Consider the following 19,801-nt stretch of genomic DNA (forward strand, 5'->3'; position numbering starts at 1 on the left):
TCGGGTCAAACATTGTAGCAGATTGGATTTAAGGCCCGTTTCATAGGAGTGAAACCCATATCAATAATTCACTCCTGGACTGGTCACAGGCCCAAGGTGTGTGGGGGCAGGGGAAGATGGGGACTAGGACTACCTTTTATACTACAGACAAAAACTTTCAGCCTTAATCAGAGAATCTTCCTTGCAGTGAACAGAGCTCAATGCAGACTAATGGCTGTCCAAAATGCTCACAAGTGATGACTGAGCATCTAACCCTAAACATTTATAATCTCCTAAGGCTCAGATTGCAGAGGAGGTGTCGGGAATAATGTAGGTGCTGGAAGATAGGAAGAAAAGCTATGAAATGCCATACTGTAGGCATGACACAACCACTACAATCATGAAATCAGAGTAGCTGCTACTACTGGCCCTGGGTCAAGGCTGCCCCATCAATGTGCATGGAGCCCTATTTCTTAATGCAGAACTAGTGGTTACTGATAAGATTTGAGTTGCTTTCAGTTGTGTACCTACTGCTGAGCCCACCATGCTCCAACAGATAGCTCTAAATTCACAGCATGTTCATGTCAGACAGCCTTAAACTCATGAAACTGTCAAGAACAAAAAAGGGTCTTGTGGTTTGAATAGTTATGGCCTCCATACTCATGTGTTTGAATGCTTGGCCAATAGGGAGTGGCACTATGAGGAGATGTGGCCTTGTTGGAGGAAGTGTGGCCTTGTTGGGGGAAGTGTGTCACAGTGGGAGTGGGCTTCAAGATCTCATACTCTCAAGCTATACCCAGTGTGGTACCATCTCCTTCTGTTACCTGTGGATCACAAGATGCAGAACTCCCAGCTCTTTCTCCAGTACCATGTTTGCCTGCATGCCACCATGTACTGCCATAATAGACTAAACCTCCGAAGCTGTAAGCCAGCCTCCAATTAAATGTTTTCCTTTACAAGAACTGCAGTGGTTATGGTGTCTCTTCACAGCAATAGAAACCCTAAGACAGGTCTCTTGATTTTAAGCTTTCCACCCCCTCAAGTAAATACACTTGACTTCTAGCTCCAACATGCTAAGTTAATCAATTGCTCCTGAAGTTGAAGTGACTGTTGTGATGGATGGGACATATGTAACCTCATATGCCCTTGGATGTTCTGGCCATCAGATGCCTGCAGAGTTAGGTGGATGTTGTCTCCTCCATCATTAGCTCTAAGGAGTAGAAGAGTTTTATCCAGGAAAGGTAAAAGACCAGAATGACATGCTTTTTTCCTCATCCTTTCCATTCCTTAGGCCTGTTTCTGTAAGGAACCTTTTCTAGATAATAACCAGAGATGCACAGAGTTTCTCCCATTTCAGCAATTTTGAAGCATTAGCTGGTTTGCAAATGTTGTCCTTCCCAGTCACTATTTGCCCAGCTCAAAGCCAACCAAAACATTCTTCTACATTCTGGAATTCAGAACATCGGGTGCTCTAAAGAAGGGCAATATGAAGTGTGGGACCATTAAGTTAAGATTGTATCAGTGTAGGATTCTGAAATAAACACAAATCAGGACTGACCTTGGTTGCAAGGTGATTAGTTTGCAACACAGGGTGGGGTGGGAAGAAGGAACTCTCATAGAGAACACATTCTAACTTGGTTTTCTCTTGTATCTAGCATGTGCAATAAATGCTAACACACTTAATTTTTAGAGTTGTATATTCAATAATTTCAATAAACAGATAATCAGTGATATACCAAATACAGGCATTATAAAGGTTTTTTAAAAAATGCTTGTTTAGAATAAAATGCTGCTACAAAAACCAGAATTGGAGTCTAATAAAAACAATTTAATAAAACAAGGCACAATGTTTAAGGCAAAATTCATGAAGAAGATATATAAAGTTAATATATTTTTTCATTTCCTTTGGGTGAGGAGGCACAAGAATTTAAATAGTTTAAACATTTTTTTTAGAATATTTAGCCATTATAAGGTTACATAAATTTGATACAATAGGACTCTGTCTTTTCCAGAAAACAAACTCCATTACTGTTCTATATTTCTGAGTTACATTTTAGTTGCATATATACCTATATAGATATTTCTAATACACAAGACTATAGATACTGGAAATTAAAGTCGTCGGAGCACACACAATAATTTGACAAAAGTAACACATTTTCAGCATCTTTTGTTGGCATATGAAGCCCCCAACTTTACGAAAAGCTAAAGCTGATTATGTAGACAGTCTTTCCCATTATATTCTGCTTTTCACAACACTGAGTGGGCTCAGAATGCAACAAACCTCAACACAAGTCTGCACGTGGCTGTTAGAAAGTGACTACTGGGGTCAACACTTTCCCAGGAACACAGTGCTGACCATGTGAACTGACAACAAGGGCCCTCAACCATCCAACCTAGATATAGTTCCAATAACAGCAATGCCAACCTCATCCTAGTTTCTTTTCCCAAATGGAGTTTTGAATAACACAATTTTATTCAATTTTTTCATGGCCAAAAGAATAAAGTATGTTCTGGTGAATGTCGAGTTTTCTGCATGTGAATAACCTTCACTAAGCCACTTGATCTAATACACATACACACACACACACACACACACACACACACACACACACACACACACACACACACACACACACACACGAGACTGAATAGTATGTCAATTATTGAGGCTGACTACTGCTGAGTAAAAGCCTAGCAGCACCCATCAAGATCACCTACTAAGTGTTTAGCTTTGTGAATTAGTGGAATGCTTCTTACTTCAATCCTTAGTAAATAGAGATCAAGAAAAATATAAAAACAATGGTGGCACTTATTAAACTATCCCCCTTTCAACCTATAGGAAAACTGGTGGTAAAACATGCTAGACCTCAGTGACAATATTTTCCTAAGATGCTGTAACTATGACAGCAGTGGAACTTCTGCTGTCCTTTGTGTAGCATGAACATTTAAATAAAATACTATATGAAAGATACACCTTTCTACTGAGAGGAGGGTGGTGGTGGTGGTGGTGGTGGTGGTGGTGGTGGTAGTGCTTGACCTTTGGTTCTGGAGGCCTCTGATCTCCTGGCACAGTATGGTTAAGATTCCCTTCCCAGAAGCCCTACACACAGTGGGCCATGCTGCAGGCAAAGGAATCTCTCAGGATCAGTCTTTCTCCTTCAAGTCAATGTAGAAGATCACACAGCCATCATTGACAATTTACCATACAATATACTTTTCTTTCCTATACTTTGGGTTAAAAGGAAGTCTTTAAAGGCACTTTCAGACCACAAAAGATAGTGTTACCTACTATATTATCAAAAAGATCACACTATGATGAAAATGGAAAAATTGTATGCTATTGAATTAATGTTACACAACATTAAATGCTTAATACAAAGATAGTGAGGGCTAACGCAACACTTCTTTTCTAAGCAAGGGAACAGAACTATGTGCTACAGGTCACATTGCCTAAAGTCTACACAGTATACTTCACCACAGGGGTTACATGCCTAGTCTAACTTAAAAAAAAAATCAGTATTTTGAACTAAATGGAGAGCAATACTTACAATAATAAAATCTCTACTTTTAGAAGAAAGGCAAATCATTCGGTTAATAATTAGGCCCTTTAAAACTAAATGCAGCTAAATCATTTTACATATATACTTTTACGGGTAAAGTCTCATCTACAAGCATGAACATGAAAACAAACGTTTGCTTTTTATGCAAATAGCTACTACTAAATACTTGATTTGCAGTTTTTTAAAAAAAGGCAACAAAAAGGAAAACATTCACTAAGATTACCTGCTGTATTATAAGCCAGGCCAATAGGAACTACTTTCTAATAGAAACTCTGGGAAGAGCAAGATCGAAAGAAAGCCTACAGCTTGCTGGCTCTGCTTTATGCAGAGCAACAGAACAACCTCCAGCAGCAGGGATTGATTCAATAATAACATTAGCAGTAATAAACTTAGTGATAAGATTTTTAGATGGCAGTAGGAGGCCACTTGGTGGATTAATTTCAAAACTATTTCTTAATATTCTACAGGGCTTTACTGGCTCAAAGACTTCCCTGGGTACCTATGACTTCTCTTTCCCTATCCTTTGCTGCTTTTAAAGATTTGTTTTACTTAACACTCCAGCAAACAGCCCCTTCTTGAGTCTTCATTTAAACCCAGTATTTTCAGTGTCTGTTAGAACTGGTCTGTAGTACTGTGCTGCACTATTAAGGATTGCCCTTTATTTATATCACCCCCAAATTTCTAATATTTGAGGCCCATCTACAATGTATGTTTATTTTTAATATTGGCAACAAAAATTTAGACATCAAGATTTTTAGGCTAATCGGCACTTTTGGCACATTTCTAAGTAAAATACTGAGCTGGACCCATGGTTTATACTTGTGATTCCAGCAGCTGGGAAGCTGAGGCAAGAGCATTACAAGCAGGCTTGATTGGGCTACAAAGTTAGTTCAAGGCTAGCCTGGGCTACATAGCCAGGCCCTGTCTCAGAAAATAAAATAGCCATATTATGAAAAATTAGCCCTTGTTGATTTTAAAAGTTCACTAGCTGGATAAACATGGGATTCATACCTGTAGAGACAGACTACTGCTTAAAATACATCCTGCTGACTTCAGAAGATGATCATATTTCTAGATGGCCAATTCCTATCTCACTAAGTTAATGTCTATAATCAGCTTTTTTAAAAAAGAAAAAGTATGAAAAAATAGCAATCATTGGTAGCTCTAGTAAAGAGTAAGGACAAAGATGGGTAATAAAGAAAAGAAAAGAAAAAAACAACAACCAAAAAAAGGTAAAACAGCTGCTATTGAAGACTTCACTAAAAGCTATCTATGCTAGGTGTGGACTGTAGCTTGCACAAGACCCTGGATCTAATCCCTATAATCCTCATCTCCACAAAGACAGCTGCACACTGATTTGGCACGCTGTTCACAGAGTTTAACTATACACATAAAAAAGCACAATAAACACTTTGCTGAAAGAACACCATAGGATACACCTATATGCCACAGGCTGGAATATTTACATTTATGAAAGATGAACCAGTATACCTCCTTTCTAGGAGGCTGGAAAGGGTATGTATGGTTAGATGCTCTATTTACAAGGCTATTTTACAAGTAATTCCTAAAAGGCTACTCAAGCTATTACTTAGGTCAAGATGACAATCAATCAAGAAAGTAGAAGTATTTAAACCAAAAGAATACAGTCCCATCAATCTGAATATTTTCCATGAAAACATTCTATATTAACTAAAGTCATCTAATTACAAAGCATTTACAGTTTGACACTTTGGTACTGCCCAAGTCATCTGTGCCTTTCCTAATCTTGCAGTAGGCAGCTTACAACTGCTCACTTGGTGAAATACAAAGACTTTATAACATCATACAATTACATTTGCAGTAGAAAATATCACTTCTATAAACAGAAAGAAAAATCTCTAAATAAAAAAAAAAAACCTTAATCTTACTACACTATTTCGAGGGAAAGGTAAGGGGACTCACTATAGCAGCGTTTCACAACTGCAGCCACGAAACTCTCGTGTTTCATGACATAACACAAACACACATAAACCCTGAATTATCCCATAATCTACTAATATATTCTATTAAAATAAAATAATATATACAAGAAAACTAACATGCAAATAGTCTCAGCATAGGGTTGACCTCTAACAAAGCACTCTTTAAGAAAACACCTGACATCCTAATGAAATCTGAAACTACCTTTAGCATTTACCAATCGGCCTTTATGCTATTACAGGTTGGTTATTTAATCATCAATAAGTAGTGAGTTAGATATTTTCTGATGTCAACTTAGTTTTAATATTTGTTTTTATTGCATAATCAACTACTTAGTAAAATTTGTTAATTTCCAATGACAATAATCCATTACTATTTTTCTCCTCCACCTTAAGGACACAGGATTTTAATATTTTCATTCCTGTTTGATCAATACTGCTTTCTTAGTGTTCAATGGTTTAACTAACTTCAAGAACTATTCTATTGTGGATGAACATACTGAGCTCTATTCTGACTACCTTCAACTGTCATGTTATCTAGTTGTAGGGTTTTTTTTCAAATGCAGAGAAAGTTTTGGTTTAGTATACAATACAAGCAAAGGAGGTGCATTTGATGGTCAAAATCCTCCCCACCTCCACTTTGAGACAGGTTTTCACGTATACAGCCCAGGCTGGCCTCAACTTCACTATGGGACCTAGGCTAACTGTGAACTCCCGATCTTCTGCCTCTACCTTCCAAGTGCTGGTTTGGAGGTGTGCACAACCATGTCCAACTTTCCCTCATTTAGTTCAATGTTATAAAGCAGCTTTTTTTTTTTTTTTTTTTAAGATTATTTGCCATCTAGATTTTTCTGTCAAGAACAATTATTCTGTCTTTTGGCAAATAGATGGATCACGACTACAGCCTCCCATAAATGTGAAAGCCATGCTTACAAGAGATCATTGCAGTTAACAAATTGAAATTAAGATGGCCATGGAAGTAGGTGGTGGTGCACACCTTTAATGATAGCACGAGGGGGTGGAAGCAGGTGGATCTCTGAGTTCCTGGCCAGCTCATTCTACATAAAGAGTTCCAGGCCTGCAGGCCTTGGGTATTATCTATACAGTTGTTTCCCTAGTCTGCTAAAGCACATTCCCAAGTGTTTTGCATAGTGTCAAGTTGTAGGTTGCTCTGAAATCATTTCTAGAATAAGCTTCCATACCCTTGCTAGGATTAAGGCACTGTAATACACCACAGCTAGATTGCATAAAGTCAGTAACAATCATACAAAACAAGAGCTGAAGTTTACACATTCCATTTAAAAATGATAGTCCTTACTGTACTGTTTGTTGGGCACAAAGGTTCTAACCTGGGGGTAACACAAGAAGGCTCATTCTATTTATGGCATAGTGTTCAGCACAAACCAGGACAACTCTGGTAGCACAACGGTCATGATATCTTACTTTAGTCAGCCCAACTGCCCCAGGTGACACCACTCCAGGCAGATTGTAACTGCTCCTCAGAGTGTACCATTTTGCTAGTGTTTCATCAAAGATTTAATTGAAAATTGTGACCAACCAGCTGAATTTTGAACTGCCATTCAGAATAAATTATACTCAAAAATCTAAACATGGAATTGGACTCAATCTAGCTGAATGGACAGATGGAATGCAAAACCTTTCACGTCACTGCAACTCTTACACGGACATTCAAGATGAAAACACGAAGGTTTCCAATCATCTTCAAGCTCCATTTTCTTTTTTAATCATCTTTGCTTAGTTTTAGTATTTTTCAACATCCACTGCTGCTCAACCAAGAAGGACCTTCTGCATTCGGTGTGCAGCAACACTGGCTTCATCTTCTGAGTCAGACTCACTCTGGGATGTGGAGCTGTGTGTGGCAGAGCTGCAGGGGGAAGAACATTCTGGAGAACACAAATAGTGCATCAGGGGGAGGCGATACTTCCCACAAAAGTCCACAAACTTAATTTGTCTGACACAGCAGTCAAAATAGACTCCTAGAGAGAAGAAGAATATAAGAAGTCAGTAAAGGCAAAGACCCAGAGTTTTTTCCTAAAGAAACATTACATCTCAAGCTTTCTTTGTGAATCTTAAGCAGAAGCATTCTAGCAATCCCTTCTCACAGCACAGTGTAGAGAAATAATGGACGACCTCCCAGGTGGCAATCTGATTGCTAAGAGAAGGCAAGGAGGGCTGCTGAGATGGTGCAGCAGCCAGGTGCTTCTGCCAACCGTGTTTTGATTCCAAGAATCTACACAGGCAAGAGAAAGAACTCACTCCTGCAAGTCTTCCTTTGTATGCTGTGACACAATTCATTCATATTCTCAATCATTCATCCCCCCGGACCCAAACATAAACAAACAAGACTATATATCTGAAGGGAGCCAGCCAAGAAAGGACAGGACACAATTTAGCATACATATTTTCTCTGAGTTACTTGGGGACCAGTGTCTGACAGAGATTACAGGCTATGTGAAGTGTCCTTATTCTACAGACCCTTGTCAGTTGCTGGCACTTTCCTATAGTCTAAAGACTATAGGAAATTTTCAAAACTAGAGGAAGGCTAAACAAACACTTCTTTTAATAGCAATTGAGGAAGTAATTACCATACAAGAATTTGTAGAAAGGAGATAGCTGTTAACATCCATTCTTGTTTTTTGGTTTCTTATAGCCCAGGCTGCCCTTAAAACTTTAGCCTGGCCTTGAACTCTTGATCTTCCTGCCTCCACCTCTCCCAAAGGTTTAGGATTGACACATGTGCACCATCAGTGGGAGAGTAAACAAAATGCCATCTTACATTTATGCAGGCTCTACATCTCTGGGTTGCAAAGCCAATGATCTCATTTAGTGAATACAAAAAAAAAAAAAAAAAAAAAAGAGTTAAAACTGGCATTTCCTGCAAATCAAAAGGACTCTAAGATACCATCTTATACCTATCACAGTGGCTAAGATCAAAAACAGTGATGACAGCTTATGCTGGAGAGGATGGAGTAAGGGAAACACTCCTCCATTGCTGGGTGAGAATACAAACTTGTACAGCCACTATGGAAACCTGAATGGCAGTTTCTCAGAAAATTGGAAATCAATTTACCTCAAGACCTAGCAAAACCACTCCTGGGCATATACCCAAAGGATGTACAACCATACCACAAGGACATTTGCTCAACTATGTTCATAGCAGCTATTTGTAATAGCCACAACCTGGAAACAACTTAGATGCCCATCAACTGAAGAATGGATAAAGAAAATGTGGTACATTTACACAATGGAGTATTACTCAGCAGTAAAAAACAATGACAGCTATAAATTTGCTGGCAAATGGATGGAACTAGGAAAAACCATCCTGAGTAACCCAGACGCAGAAAGACAAACACTATATGTACTAACTCATAAGTGGATATTAGATAATCAGCCTACAATCCACAACCCCAGAGAAGCCAGGGAAAAAGGGGAACCCCAAGAGGGACACACATGGAGAGCTCCAGGAATGAAAACTCACAGAGATATGCCCGCCTCTGCCTCCAGAGTGCTGGGTGGGATTAAAGGCATGAGCCACCACTGCCCGTCGAGAAATAAATTTTAAAAAATTAAAAAACCAACAAACAAAAAAAAATCCCCAAATTGGTATTTCCAGTTGGGTGGAAGGAAGGAGGATCTCTGTGAGTTCAAGGCCAGACTGGTCTACAGAGCAAGTTGTGGGCCAGGCTCCAAAAGCTACACAGAGAAACCCTGTCTCAAAAACAAAACAAAAAAACAAAAAACAAACAAACAAACAAAACAACTGGTATTTCCCTTACTTGGTTCTTACTTCAGTACTCCTGAACTATAGTCCTTCAAGGAAATAGAGCTACAGCCAGAGCTGAGAGGAAGGCAAAGCTTACTATGTCTCCAGACTCTGGCTGGTCCTTTAGAAACACCTTACATGTGTAAAGTCCATCCCCTTGGCTGCAAGATAACTGGACTATGGAGACTTGTGTCTTAAACTTCAAACCTAAGTTTCCCAACTACTCTCTATCACGTGATGAAACAAAGTGACCTGGTCTAATCAAAGGAGAACTCCCCACCGTTAACTTTATTTATTTATTTATTTATTTTATTTTTTTCTTTTTTTGAGACAGGGTTTCTCTATGGCTTTGGAGGCTGTCCTGGAACTAGCTCTTGTAGACCAGGGTGGCCTCGAACTCACAGAGATCCACCTGCCTCTGCCTCCTGAGTGCTGGGATTAAAGGCGTGCACCACCAACGCCTGGCTTATTTATTTAATTTTTAAAGGGAAGATCTTACTATGTAGCCCTGAATGGCTTGGTACTCTGTGTAGACCAGGACTGCCTCCAACTCAGGGAGTTCTATTTGCCTGTGCCTCTTGAGTATGGGAAGAAAGGCACGAGCTACCAGACATGGCTCCCCCATAACATTTTATGGTTTACTACTCTGAACAACTCAGAAAGTAGATACATTCACTAGGCTTATAATAAATCCTCGTAACTGCATTAGCTTCTCATAATACTAGTCATTTGTAAGCTTTCAAACCACACAAAGAAAAAATGTCTCATAAATGATATGATTTTTAACTTACAGTTCAATAAGGAACTTGGGGTGGTGGTGGTAGTAGGGAAGCATGTAAAATAATTGATTTTATTTTACTGATTTATCGATGTTATCTGAAATTCTGAACTTGTAATTTTTAAGGCATTCCTAACATAAACAGCTCTTTAAAATACTAGAGAAGTCAACAGAAAACCAGTGAAGAGAGGAGAGTTCTTTTTTTCTTTAGAGGCCCATTTCCAAGAGGACAGATTCTGGCACACTGGGTTTCACAGGAAGCAATGGTGTGAATGGTGCCTCTTAAAAGTCTTCACACCCTAGTTTCAATAGTCCCCTGCCATAGACATTTCTAGACAGAGGCCCACAGAGGAAGACAGCAACCCTTGCTCTGGAGAGGAGGTGACCAAACCAGCTCAGAGAACACTTTTCTTCTTAAACCCAGTTTTTAACTTGTAACAATCTGAAAAACTTAATTTTTGTTTTCTTTTTACCTGTAAAATAATCTCTCGACAAGATGACGCTTTTTGGGGAAAATCTTACCTGGCTTTGACATCATTACACAACATTTTCTTGGTATTTACACTTATCCTCACACCAGTGCCTTTCTATACTCATTAAAAACAGACTTATTTAAAAGTAGTATTTGTCTCTCAATGCTCTAAATGAGAATCTTGGGACCATGGAGTTGAAGAATATAAAGTTCTTTTGTACATCCAGAAATGGACACACACTCAGTCTGCTGGCACATATCTCTTAAGTGTACCCTGACTGTATCTGATACAATGAATAGTGAACCTTAAAATAAACACAGAAGAACCGTTTACACTTCTTTGTGTTTTCTTTCATCGTACTTTCCTCACAATGTTCCAAGACAGGATGAGATTTCCTGGGTATTTTCCTTGTGTTTGAAGTCAAAATTAGTATAAAAATAATTTTTAAGAAGGAAGGAGGCTCAGGGCGGAGTAATCACCTTTGTGTGAAAGAAACTTTACCTAATTAAAACAACACAACATTAAATTTTAAACATAGCTAAGGAGTGAAAAAGGCCAACATTCTATTCACTTACCACCACACTTTGGGTTTGGGCAATTGCTGGCTGAACCCAAGTATCTTAGGAGATTCCCAGGAAGATCATAGGGAGTGTAAGAAATACTTCGGATCTTAATGGTCCTTGCAGCTAATTCCAGAAGAGTTGGAGGGTCGTATGTTAAATCTCTAACAAAACGGACAACCAATGGATTTCCTCGCAAACTCAACTCTTCCAGATGAATAAGGTTGAGGATCTCTCGAGGCAGGTATGTCAGCAAATTATTGTGAAGACTGAGAGAACGAAGTGAATGCAACCTGGAATGAACACAACCCAGAAGCCAAAGGCAATGGATGAGTAAAACAGCTTAGAAAGTCATGGTTACATACATTTCTAAATGTACATAAATACATCTATGTGTGTATATACAGGGTTTGAGCCTCCCATATGAATGAACAATTAGGATTGAGATCAACAGAAGAAAAAATAAAGTGTCTAAAAACCAACTCAGAATAGTTTTATAAATGCTGTATCAAAGACTTTCCTTCTGGGATCTTAAGAGTACTTAAAACACAAAGTATTCTGATGTCCTAGCGGACATAAATGATAGATTTAAAGACATTGGAGGGCATATTTTAGCACTTACAAAAGATTTCAGGCATGCCATAAATAACGACCTTTTTCATTATAAAGCCACATATGGACAGGAGTTTGCTTAACATCAAATACAAATTGCTAAGTTCCTCAAGAAAGCTATGCCAAATTACTATTCTATAAGCCTCTGCCTTGCACCTGAGTTTAAATCCCCAGCATTAATGTGAAAATGTCAGTTAAAAAATATCAGGGGTCTCAGAGGCAGTTGGTTCCCTGGGCCTTCTGCCCAACAAGTCTGGCCTTAATTGGTGAACTCTGCAGGCTGATAAGACCCTATCTCAAAGGAAGTGAATGGCATCCAGGTCATCCTCTGGCCTCCACACGAGCATGCATACCTATACCTACCTGCATGCAGACACACACACACACACACACACACACACACACACACACACACACACAGACATTCACATACACACAGAGAGAGCTGAGCAATTACTTTGAGGAATGAACCAGAATACTTAAATAAAACTGAAAATTACTCAGCTCATAACAAGCTGCAGAGCGATTAAGCACGGCTTTTTTTTTTAAAGTATACCTATTTTTTTGCCTTTTCTTTTTGAATCAGGTCTTACTATCTAGCCCAAGCCTCCAGAGTGCTGAGATTATTGGCATGCTCTTCATTCTTTTCAATCTATAAAGCAGGGATCTCTCCCAGACAGTGGCTCCTAACCACAGATGGCTGTGTCTACGAGCCGAGACTACTCACTGTGAAAGCTGAGGAGGCACACTTTGGATTTTGTTGTCACATAACACCAAGTAATTCAGAGAAGGTAGATTTGCTAATTCTGGTGGGATTTCCTTAATGAAGTTTCCTCCAAGGTATAAGCACTCTAAACTGCAAAAACAAATTTTATAAAAAGCAAATAAATACAAGTTGGTCAAGATACTTCATTGTCTCTACTACAATAGACACAGACACATTTCATCTACTCATTCATATCTTTTACTCAGGATCTGCTCTAAGCTGGCCAGTGGTTCTCCACCTTCCTAATGCCACAGCCCCTTTAATCCAGTTCCTCATGTTGTGGTGACCCCCAACCATAGATTATTTTCATCAATACAGCATAACTGTAAATTTGCTATTGTTACGAAGCATAATGTAAATATCTGATATACAATTGATCTTAGGCTACCCCTGTGAAAGGGTCATTTGACCCCAAAGAGATTGCAACTTACAGGTTGAGAAATACTGTGGTAGGCAGTCTCCAGAAAGTGAATGCAAAACAATGCATGATTAAGCTACCAAAACAAGAGGAACAGTTCAGGGATACTGAAAAAGAATAGGAAGGGTCACAGCAGCTCTCACTGGAAAAGCTTCCCCAGCTGGGCTACGAACTTAGTCCACTGACAGAGAAAAAGGATTTTGGGCTGGGTGATGGTGGCACTTGGCTTTAACTCCAGCACTCAGGAGGCAGAGATAGGCGGATCTCTATGAGTTCGAGGTCAGCCTGGTCTACAGAATGAGTTCCAGGACAGACAGGGCTATTACACAAAGCCAAAAAATAAACAAATAAATAAAAAAGGAGGGAAGAGAGATAGGAGATTTTGGGTAGAGGAGGAAGCTTTAAAGACTCAATGGGCACACCTGTTAATAAAAAGAGAATTTTTCCTGAAGAACCCAGACAAGGCTGGAGACGTTAGATTAGAAGCACTCTGCAATTCCATGCTGGCATGCTTGTGTTTGATTCATTCACTAACAGGTAATGGGAAAACCCATAGTCCTACCCTTCGTCCAAAAAGGGCTGAAAACTGTCTCCACCCTCTGATCCTCAGACAAGCTTTATTTGTTAGAGTACAAACAAGATATCACCACAGAAAACCATATACAAAGTTTCTTTGCTCTTAATAAAGCAAGTGCATTCTTCAGAATTAAAGTTTTATTTAATCCTGTGTTTTTTTTTTTTAACAAAATAACATTTTCAATATAGGATGTATAGTAACAAGATATAATGCCATTCTCTAATGATTGTAGAAAAGCTCCTTCCAAAGGATATTTGCAGGGAGATGACAGTTAGCTCTTACAATTACTCATAAAAATAAACGGTGTATACATACAACGTTATTTGCAACTTTCCCACTGTTACTTTTAGTTTGTTATTCCACTCAGAACTATCATTCTTTCAAAAACTTTCAAATAAAACATAAGTAAAATAACAAACACCAGCTTGAAAGTGAGGAAAAAACAGGCTACTATGCTGTTACCTAAAATAGGAATTATCTGGTGGGCATTTTATTTTTTTGCACTTATATGTGTGCAAATGTGCATGCGTGCAGAAGCCAAAGTGGACTTGAGTGTCTTCCTCAGTGACTCTCATATATGAGGCAGTCTCTCCTTTGAGGCCGGAGCTAGCAGATTTGCCTGCTCACCAGCCTCCTTTGGTGATCCTATCTCCATCTCAAGCCATATCCCCTTGACAACACTTTTATTTTTTGAAAATAATTTGATGTGAAAAAGGTACTATTCTGCACTTTTCACCTACAGATCAGAAATTTTCTAATTAGTGAAATTTAGTATTGTCGCTATTTCTGGTCACTTGCATATCCTCAGAGCATTTCCTGTTCATACCATTTGCCCATTTCCCATGGGTTAGACAATTTCTATTACTTTGTTAGAGCTCTGCTGTTAAATATGTGTTCTGCATAACAGTTCCTTTGTGACCTACTTTTGCTTGTTTTAGATGTATTACAAGAATTCATGTTGCCTTTGTAAAAGGAGCAACTCAGAAGCTATAGTTTGTCATCTGCTCTCTTACTGGATGCTCATCTCCTACATAACCAGTGTTCCCTTTAGAGGCCTGTTACTTTTTGCTCCCGATATACAAAAGCTACACTGCAGATACAACTAGTTTCTGAATCCTAAAATTTCCTGTTGGAATGTTACTTAATTCTTATGAAGTGTTTCTCTTTGTTCCTGCTCTGAAATCTACTTCCCCTGATTATCAATACTGCTTCCAGCATTTGCTAACAGCAAATAATTGCTGTTAGCATTTATTTCATTCAATTCCACCTCTTACTGTCATAAAAATTAGGGTCAGTTACTTGCTGCTTATTAAAGATAGCATAAAATATTTAGTCAACAAATATGAACACCTACCATGTTCCAGGCACCAATTCAGGGACTATAGTGTCAATCATTCAAGGAGTTGATGAGGCATGTCTCTTAGAGCAGATAGTAAGTACTTTAAGAAAAAATGGAGTCAATCAGAAAGTAATGGGAGATGACTCTACATGGGTGGCCAAGAAAGCTTTCTTTCTCTTTTTTGGGGGTGGTGGTGTTGAAGACAGTGTCTCTGTAGCTTTGGGGCCTGTTCTGGAACTCACTCTGTAGACCAGGCTGGCCTTGAACTCAGAGATTTGCCTCCCGAGTGCTAGGGTTAAAGGTGTGCATCACCACTGCCCAGAGGAAGGCTTTCTCTTAAGAGATTTTGAAATGTGAGCAGAACTGAGTGAGCTGACTGTGAGCCTCCGAGGGAAAAGGTCAGTGCAATGCAAAGCTGCAGCACAGCTGGTGTGGGAAGACCAGACTGAGGTGGAAATGAGGCAGTCAGAGCTCAATAGTCAAAAAATAGCCTGGGATGGTCGAATCACAAAGCCTAAAAGGATTTTGAATTTTATCCTAGGTATGATGGGTGAGTTTAATATTTAATCTTGTGTATATTTATGTGCATGCATGTGTGTGGTGCTCAGAGAAGCCAGAAGTCATTGGACCACTTAGAGCTGGAGTTACAGGCGTTTCTGAACCACCTGACCTGGGCGATGGGAACCTAACTCCAACACTTTCCAAGATGACTCTCAACTGGTAGATGGGTTTTAAATGAAAGCTGGTTGCATCATTTTACTCACAGTTTAGTAAGAGAATCACAATTAGCCGGATGAATGTGTATGACTGGAACTCCACTAGGTGTTCAGTGTAATTCAGATGAGAAGCAATACAGTAACCAGGAATATCTTTTCATTTTTAACTTACTAGTGTTTTTAAGTACCTCTCATGCACAAACAGGGAACAACTTGATTATTGCTGTTATGTTAGGGTGTAGGTCCTACAATGGTCTATTTCATCTCAGTATACTATCTCCCTTTGGTTCTGCCTTTTCTTTTTTCTTTTCTTTTTTTGTAGTTTTTTTTTATTATTATTATTAGTTCAAATTAGAAACAAGCTTGCTTCACATGTCAATCCCTTCTCCCTCTCCCTCCCTTCACCCCACCCTCCTCCCTGGTTCTGCCTTTTCTTACTGGCATAGTTTCTTTTCTTTCATTCATTACTTCCATTTTCTGGCAGATGTCCTTCAATTTCCTTCCACATCTGGCCTCCTCATTATCTCATCAGTCACTATTACTATTGTTCCTTTGTTGCTGACTTGTTTATTTTCTCTTTAGCAGCTGTGATGGTCATCTATAGCAGCTGTTGTGAGTGCTTGGTTCCCAGCTGGTGGAAGTGGGTCACTAGTGGCAGACCTCTGGAAGTTATGCTCCTTCCCTGGTTCTGGCCATCTCCCATGTTAATAGCCAACCTCTGCCACACATTCCACCACGAACTGAGCTGCTTCCCATGCCTTCCAACCAAAAGGCTGACACTTCTGAAACTGTGAGTCAGTTGTTTCCTCAAGTTGCTTCTGTCAGGGATTTTTGTTTCAATAAGGCAAAAACAGTCATCAAGGAAGCTGCTAAGTAATTCACAGGCAGGTAGGCATACAGAGTAGGTAAGGTAGATGAGATGGACCAGGGAACAGAGAGCAAGGTGGGATCCAAGGACTGGGTATTCCCTGTGGAATGAAGGCCCATTCAGGTTTTGGATGGGGCAATTTGATTTCCTCATGAAACTCAGAATGGGCTGCAACTTAAGAATTATGAAATGTTTATTTCTAGAATTCTGCATGTAATATTTCTGGGCCACAGTTGATTGTGAGTAACTGAAAGCCAGTAAAGAAAATCATGAATAGATATATTTTTTTCTAAGAATTTTACTTGTGTTTTTCATACATGCCCATTCTAAAACTTCTCTTACTGTTTCATGGAAAAGTTTCTTCCTTTCCTTCTCCAAGTTAGGAAACACACTTAGGGCCTTTACAGGAGTAAACCAATCACTTTCTGATTGGATTTAAGGCCTCTTCTATAAAATGGAACCCATATCTGGCATTGTTATTGGTATAAAAAGACTGAGATTAGGTAGGTCATAGGCCCTAGGGGGGAATCCACTATTATTCCATTAAATGGACACAGCATTAAAACACTCCTAATGATTTACTACTGTACACAGACAAGTACATCTCTCAATCATCAGAGAAGCTTCTTCTTGAAGTAGATGGCAACTACTTCAAGTACAGAGACCTACACCTGGTCAGCATGTGGAGAATAAGACTGAGGAGTAAGTGCTCAGCCCTAAGGGACATCCGTTTCACATTCTAGAGTCCCAAGGCTCAGGGATCCTTAAGTAAAGAGGGGTGGAAAAGCCAGAGGTGGGGGATAACTTCAAGAAAGCAGTATTTCCTAGACACAAGAGGGCTGTTGCACATACTAACTCACAGAAACTGTGAGAGCTTGCAAAGGGTCTGTGCAAGCTCAGCCCACACAAAATCCAAGCATGGAGTGGAGGATGTTGACACAAAGTCCCACCAGTAGCTGAGGAATTATTTAGGCATTTAATCGATGCTGGGGGTGGGGGCAAGTCAGTTTTCTTTAATGGTGTAATAATTCCATTAGGCCAACTACACTCCAGGACAGGCCCCACAACCAAGAGTAGCAGGGTAACATCAACAGTGAACTTGGTGGGTTTAAGAGAAAAACAACAAAGGACAAAACAAAAAAGAGAGAGAATTTGAAGTTGGGTAGGTAGGGAGGTAGCATCAAATCTAGGAATCATCAAATATACAGTATGAATTAAAGAAAGTCAACACAAAGAAATTCAATGTAAGGTTTTAAATGGGGAAAGGGTTTATTTAAATTTTGGCACATTCTTCTACTTGTTGAGTTACTTCATTCCTAAGATAGTTACTGTAGACTAGCTTTTTTAATTTTTTAGCTTTTGTTTTGCCACAATCCTCATATATTTATCTTTTAAAACTACAATGAACAAACACTAAGGGAAGGTCACTTAAAAATAGGACAAGGACCCAGGAAACTCACTTGGCTCAGACTCAGGCTCCCCAATTAGTTTCTGAACTGAGAGGAATAAACCTAAGTTCATTAGAAGAAATGTCAAAATGTCAATCACTCCTACCTTTTAGCACTGTAAACAACAAGCAGAGTTAAGACACATCTAAGGCACAGGAAATCCTGGAGAAGCCAATGGCACATTAAGCCAAGACTTGTTATTCCTTCCCGGAATGGTGACAGACGGAGAAAGGGAAATTTTTGTGGACCATATATGCTTTGTGTAATTTTAAAAAACTGTTCTTTAAAAGGACAGAATCTTCTTCATGTGTCAAAATATTAGACTTGGCTCAAGAAGTGGCTCTTGCCTAGCATGTGGGAGGTCATGAGGTCCACCCTCAGTCCCGGGAAGGGAGGAGAGAAGCAGCACGGCAGCATACCACAGCACACAGTACACACGCCAGGTTTACAATGAGGAGAATTTACACAAATTTTGGAAGAACATGATGTTCAAGAGCTACAGTAGGGTTCAAGTGACTGTAACACCGCCCCTTTCCATTTTCCAGCATTTCAGTACAGTTAGCAGGCTTTGAGAACTGAACCACCGAGCTCTCACTGGGGCCATGATTTGGCTCCAAGCAATTCATTCACATGAAATCTCAGCTTCCTCATCCGTGAAAAGAAGGAAACAAACTAACTAGGTCACGGTTGAAGCTGCTGCTTCTTTCTCTAGGAGTACAATTCTGCATGACCCCATTGGTCTACATCCAACTAAAACTCATTTTCTAAACCTTCGATGATTCCTATCAGCCTAGGACTGAACAACAAAAATCACCATGCAAAAAGTCCCACATTTCATTCATCAAGTCTAAGACATAATGACTAGCAACCTTCAGTAGCAGTTGTTAGGCCAGAGATCAGGGCAACCAGGTATAAATGGCTTGAAGTGGTTCTCTGGACCACATGTGACAACATAATAGAAGCCTAGGTACTGGTCCTAGGTACTGGCCACTGTGGAAAACCCATGGATTTGGTATCAGAGACCCTAGAAGGTCAAACCCAGTTCTACTACAAACAAGATAAATGTGCACTCAAAATGCAACTCACACTCTATGGAAACCCTCAAGCCATGAGGCAGTCTGAGTGACCCCAGTTCTTATCTGTTACTTTCTAGCACAATGCTCATCTTTCAGCAGTTTGGCCATTATTATTCTCCTTGCTTCCCGGCTTTCACACACACTCTTCTTTTTACTTGGATTGATCCCAGTGGCTCACACTCTAATTAATCCGAACTGGTACTTCCTTCAAAAGCCTGACTCAAATGCAAATAGGTCAAATCGTGAGCCAAAACATATCAAATCCCCAAGATTAGTCTCGAGGAGTTCTCATATCCCAGGATTTATTTCTAAGCACTGTAACTTAATAAGGAAGTCCATAAATCTTTAGCATCTCTACCCTGTGCTAATACCATTTGTTAAATCCATGTAGGCAGGACATGCTCACCATGTCACCCCAGAGCCTAAGGGAATGTTGGACACACCAAGTACTCTGCAAACATCTATCAAGGGGCAAATTAAGGGACACTGTGTCCAGATTGCTCATTCTGCAAATAGGATACGTTAAGTGAGTGACCTGCCTAAGGCTAAGACATTAATTTTTATTTCCAGGGCAATGTTTTCCCTGTTAACTCAAAGGTTCTTTCCTGCTCCATATTCTTTTATCGTGGCTAATCCAATAAAGGAGCTGAAAATATTTAACAAACAGAAGATACTTTGTTGCTGTTTTACTTTCAACTCCTCTGCAGGGCACCCTAGGGAACTTTCTGTACCCCTTTTCTGTATGTCCTCATTCCAGTAAATTCTACATAGTTGAATAAATAACCTACTAGGTGAGGGGTAGACAATTCCTGTAAGGAAGAAACGATAGTCTATCAGAAAAATACAATGGTGGGATGAGTGAGACAAAGAAGAGTTCCAGGAACAG

At 39.5% G+C, this 19,801-nt stretch overlaps 1 protein-coding gene across 1 annotated transcript in view; it reads right to left on the bottom strand.

Moving 5' to 3' along the window:
- Positions 1 to 6,040: 6,040 nt before the first annotated feature.
- The window catches only part of Lrrc58 (leucine rich repeat containing 58), a 15,340-nt gene continuing 1,579 nt past the window's right edge, over positions 6,041 to 19,801 (bottom strand). The window contains exons 2-4 of the mRNA XM_027412704.2: positions 12,435 to 12,563; positions 11,111 to 11,388; positions 6,041 to 7,497 (exon numbers count right to left, since the gene is read on the bottom strand). Of these exons, the coding sequence (XP_027268505.1) occupies positions 7,289 to 7,497; positions 11,111 to 11,388; positions 12,435 to 12,563 (616 nt within the window). The 3' untranslated portion in view covers positions 6,041 to 7,288. The remainder of the gene's footprint in view (positions 7,498 to 11,110; positions 11,389 to 12,434; positions 12,564 to 19,801) is intronic.

The sequence above is a fragment of the Cricetulus griseus genome, chromosome 4, assembly GCF_003668045.3.
Source record: "Cricetulus griseus strain 17A/GY chromosome 4, alternate assembly CriGri-PICRH-1.0, whole genome shotgun sequence".
NCBI classification, from domain to species: Eukaryota; Metazoa; Chordata; class Mammalia; order Rodentia; family Cricetidae; genus Cricetulus; species Cricetulus griseus.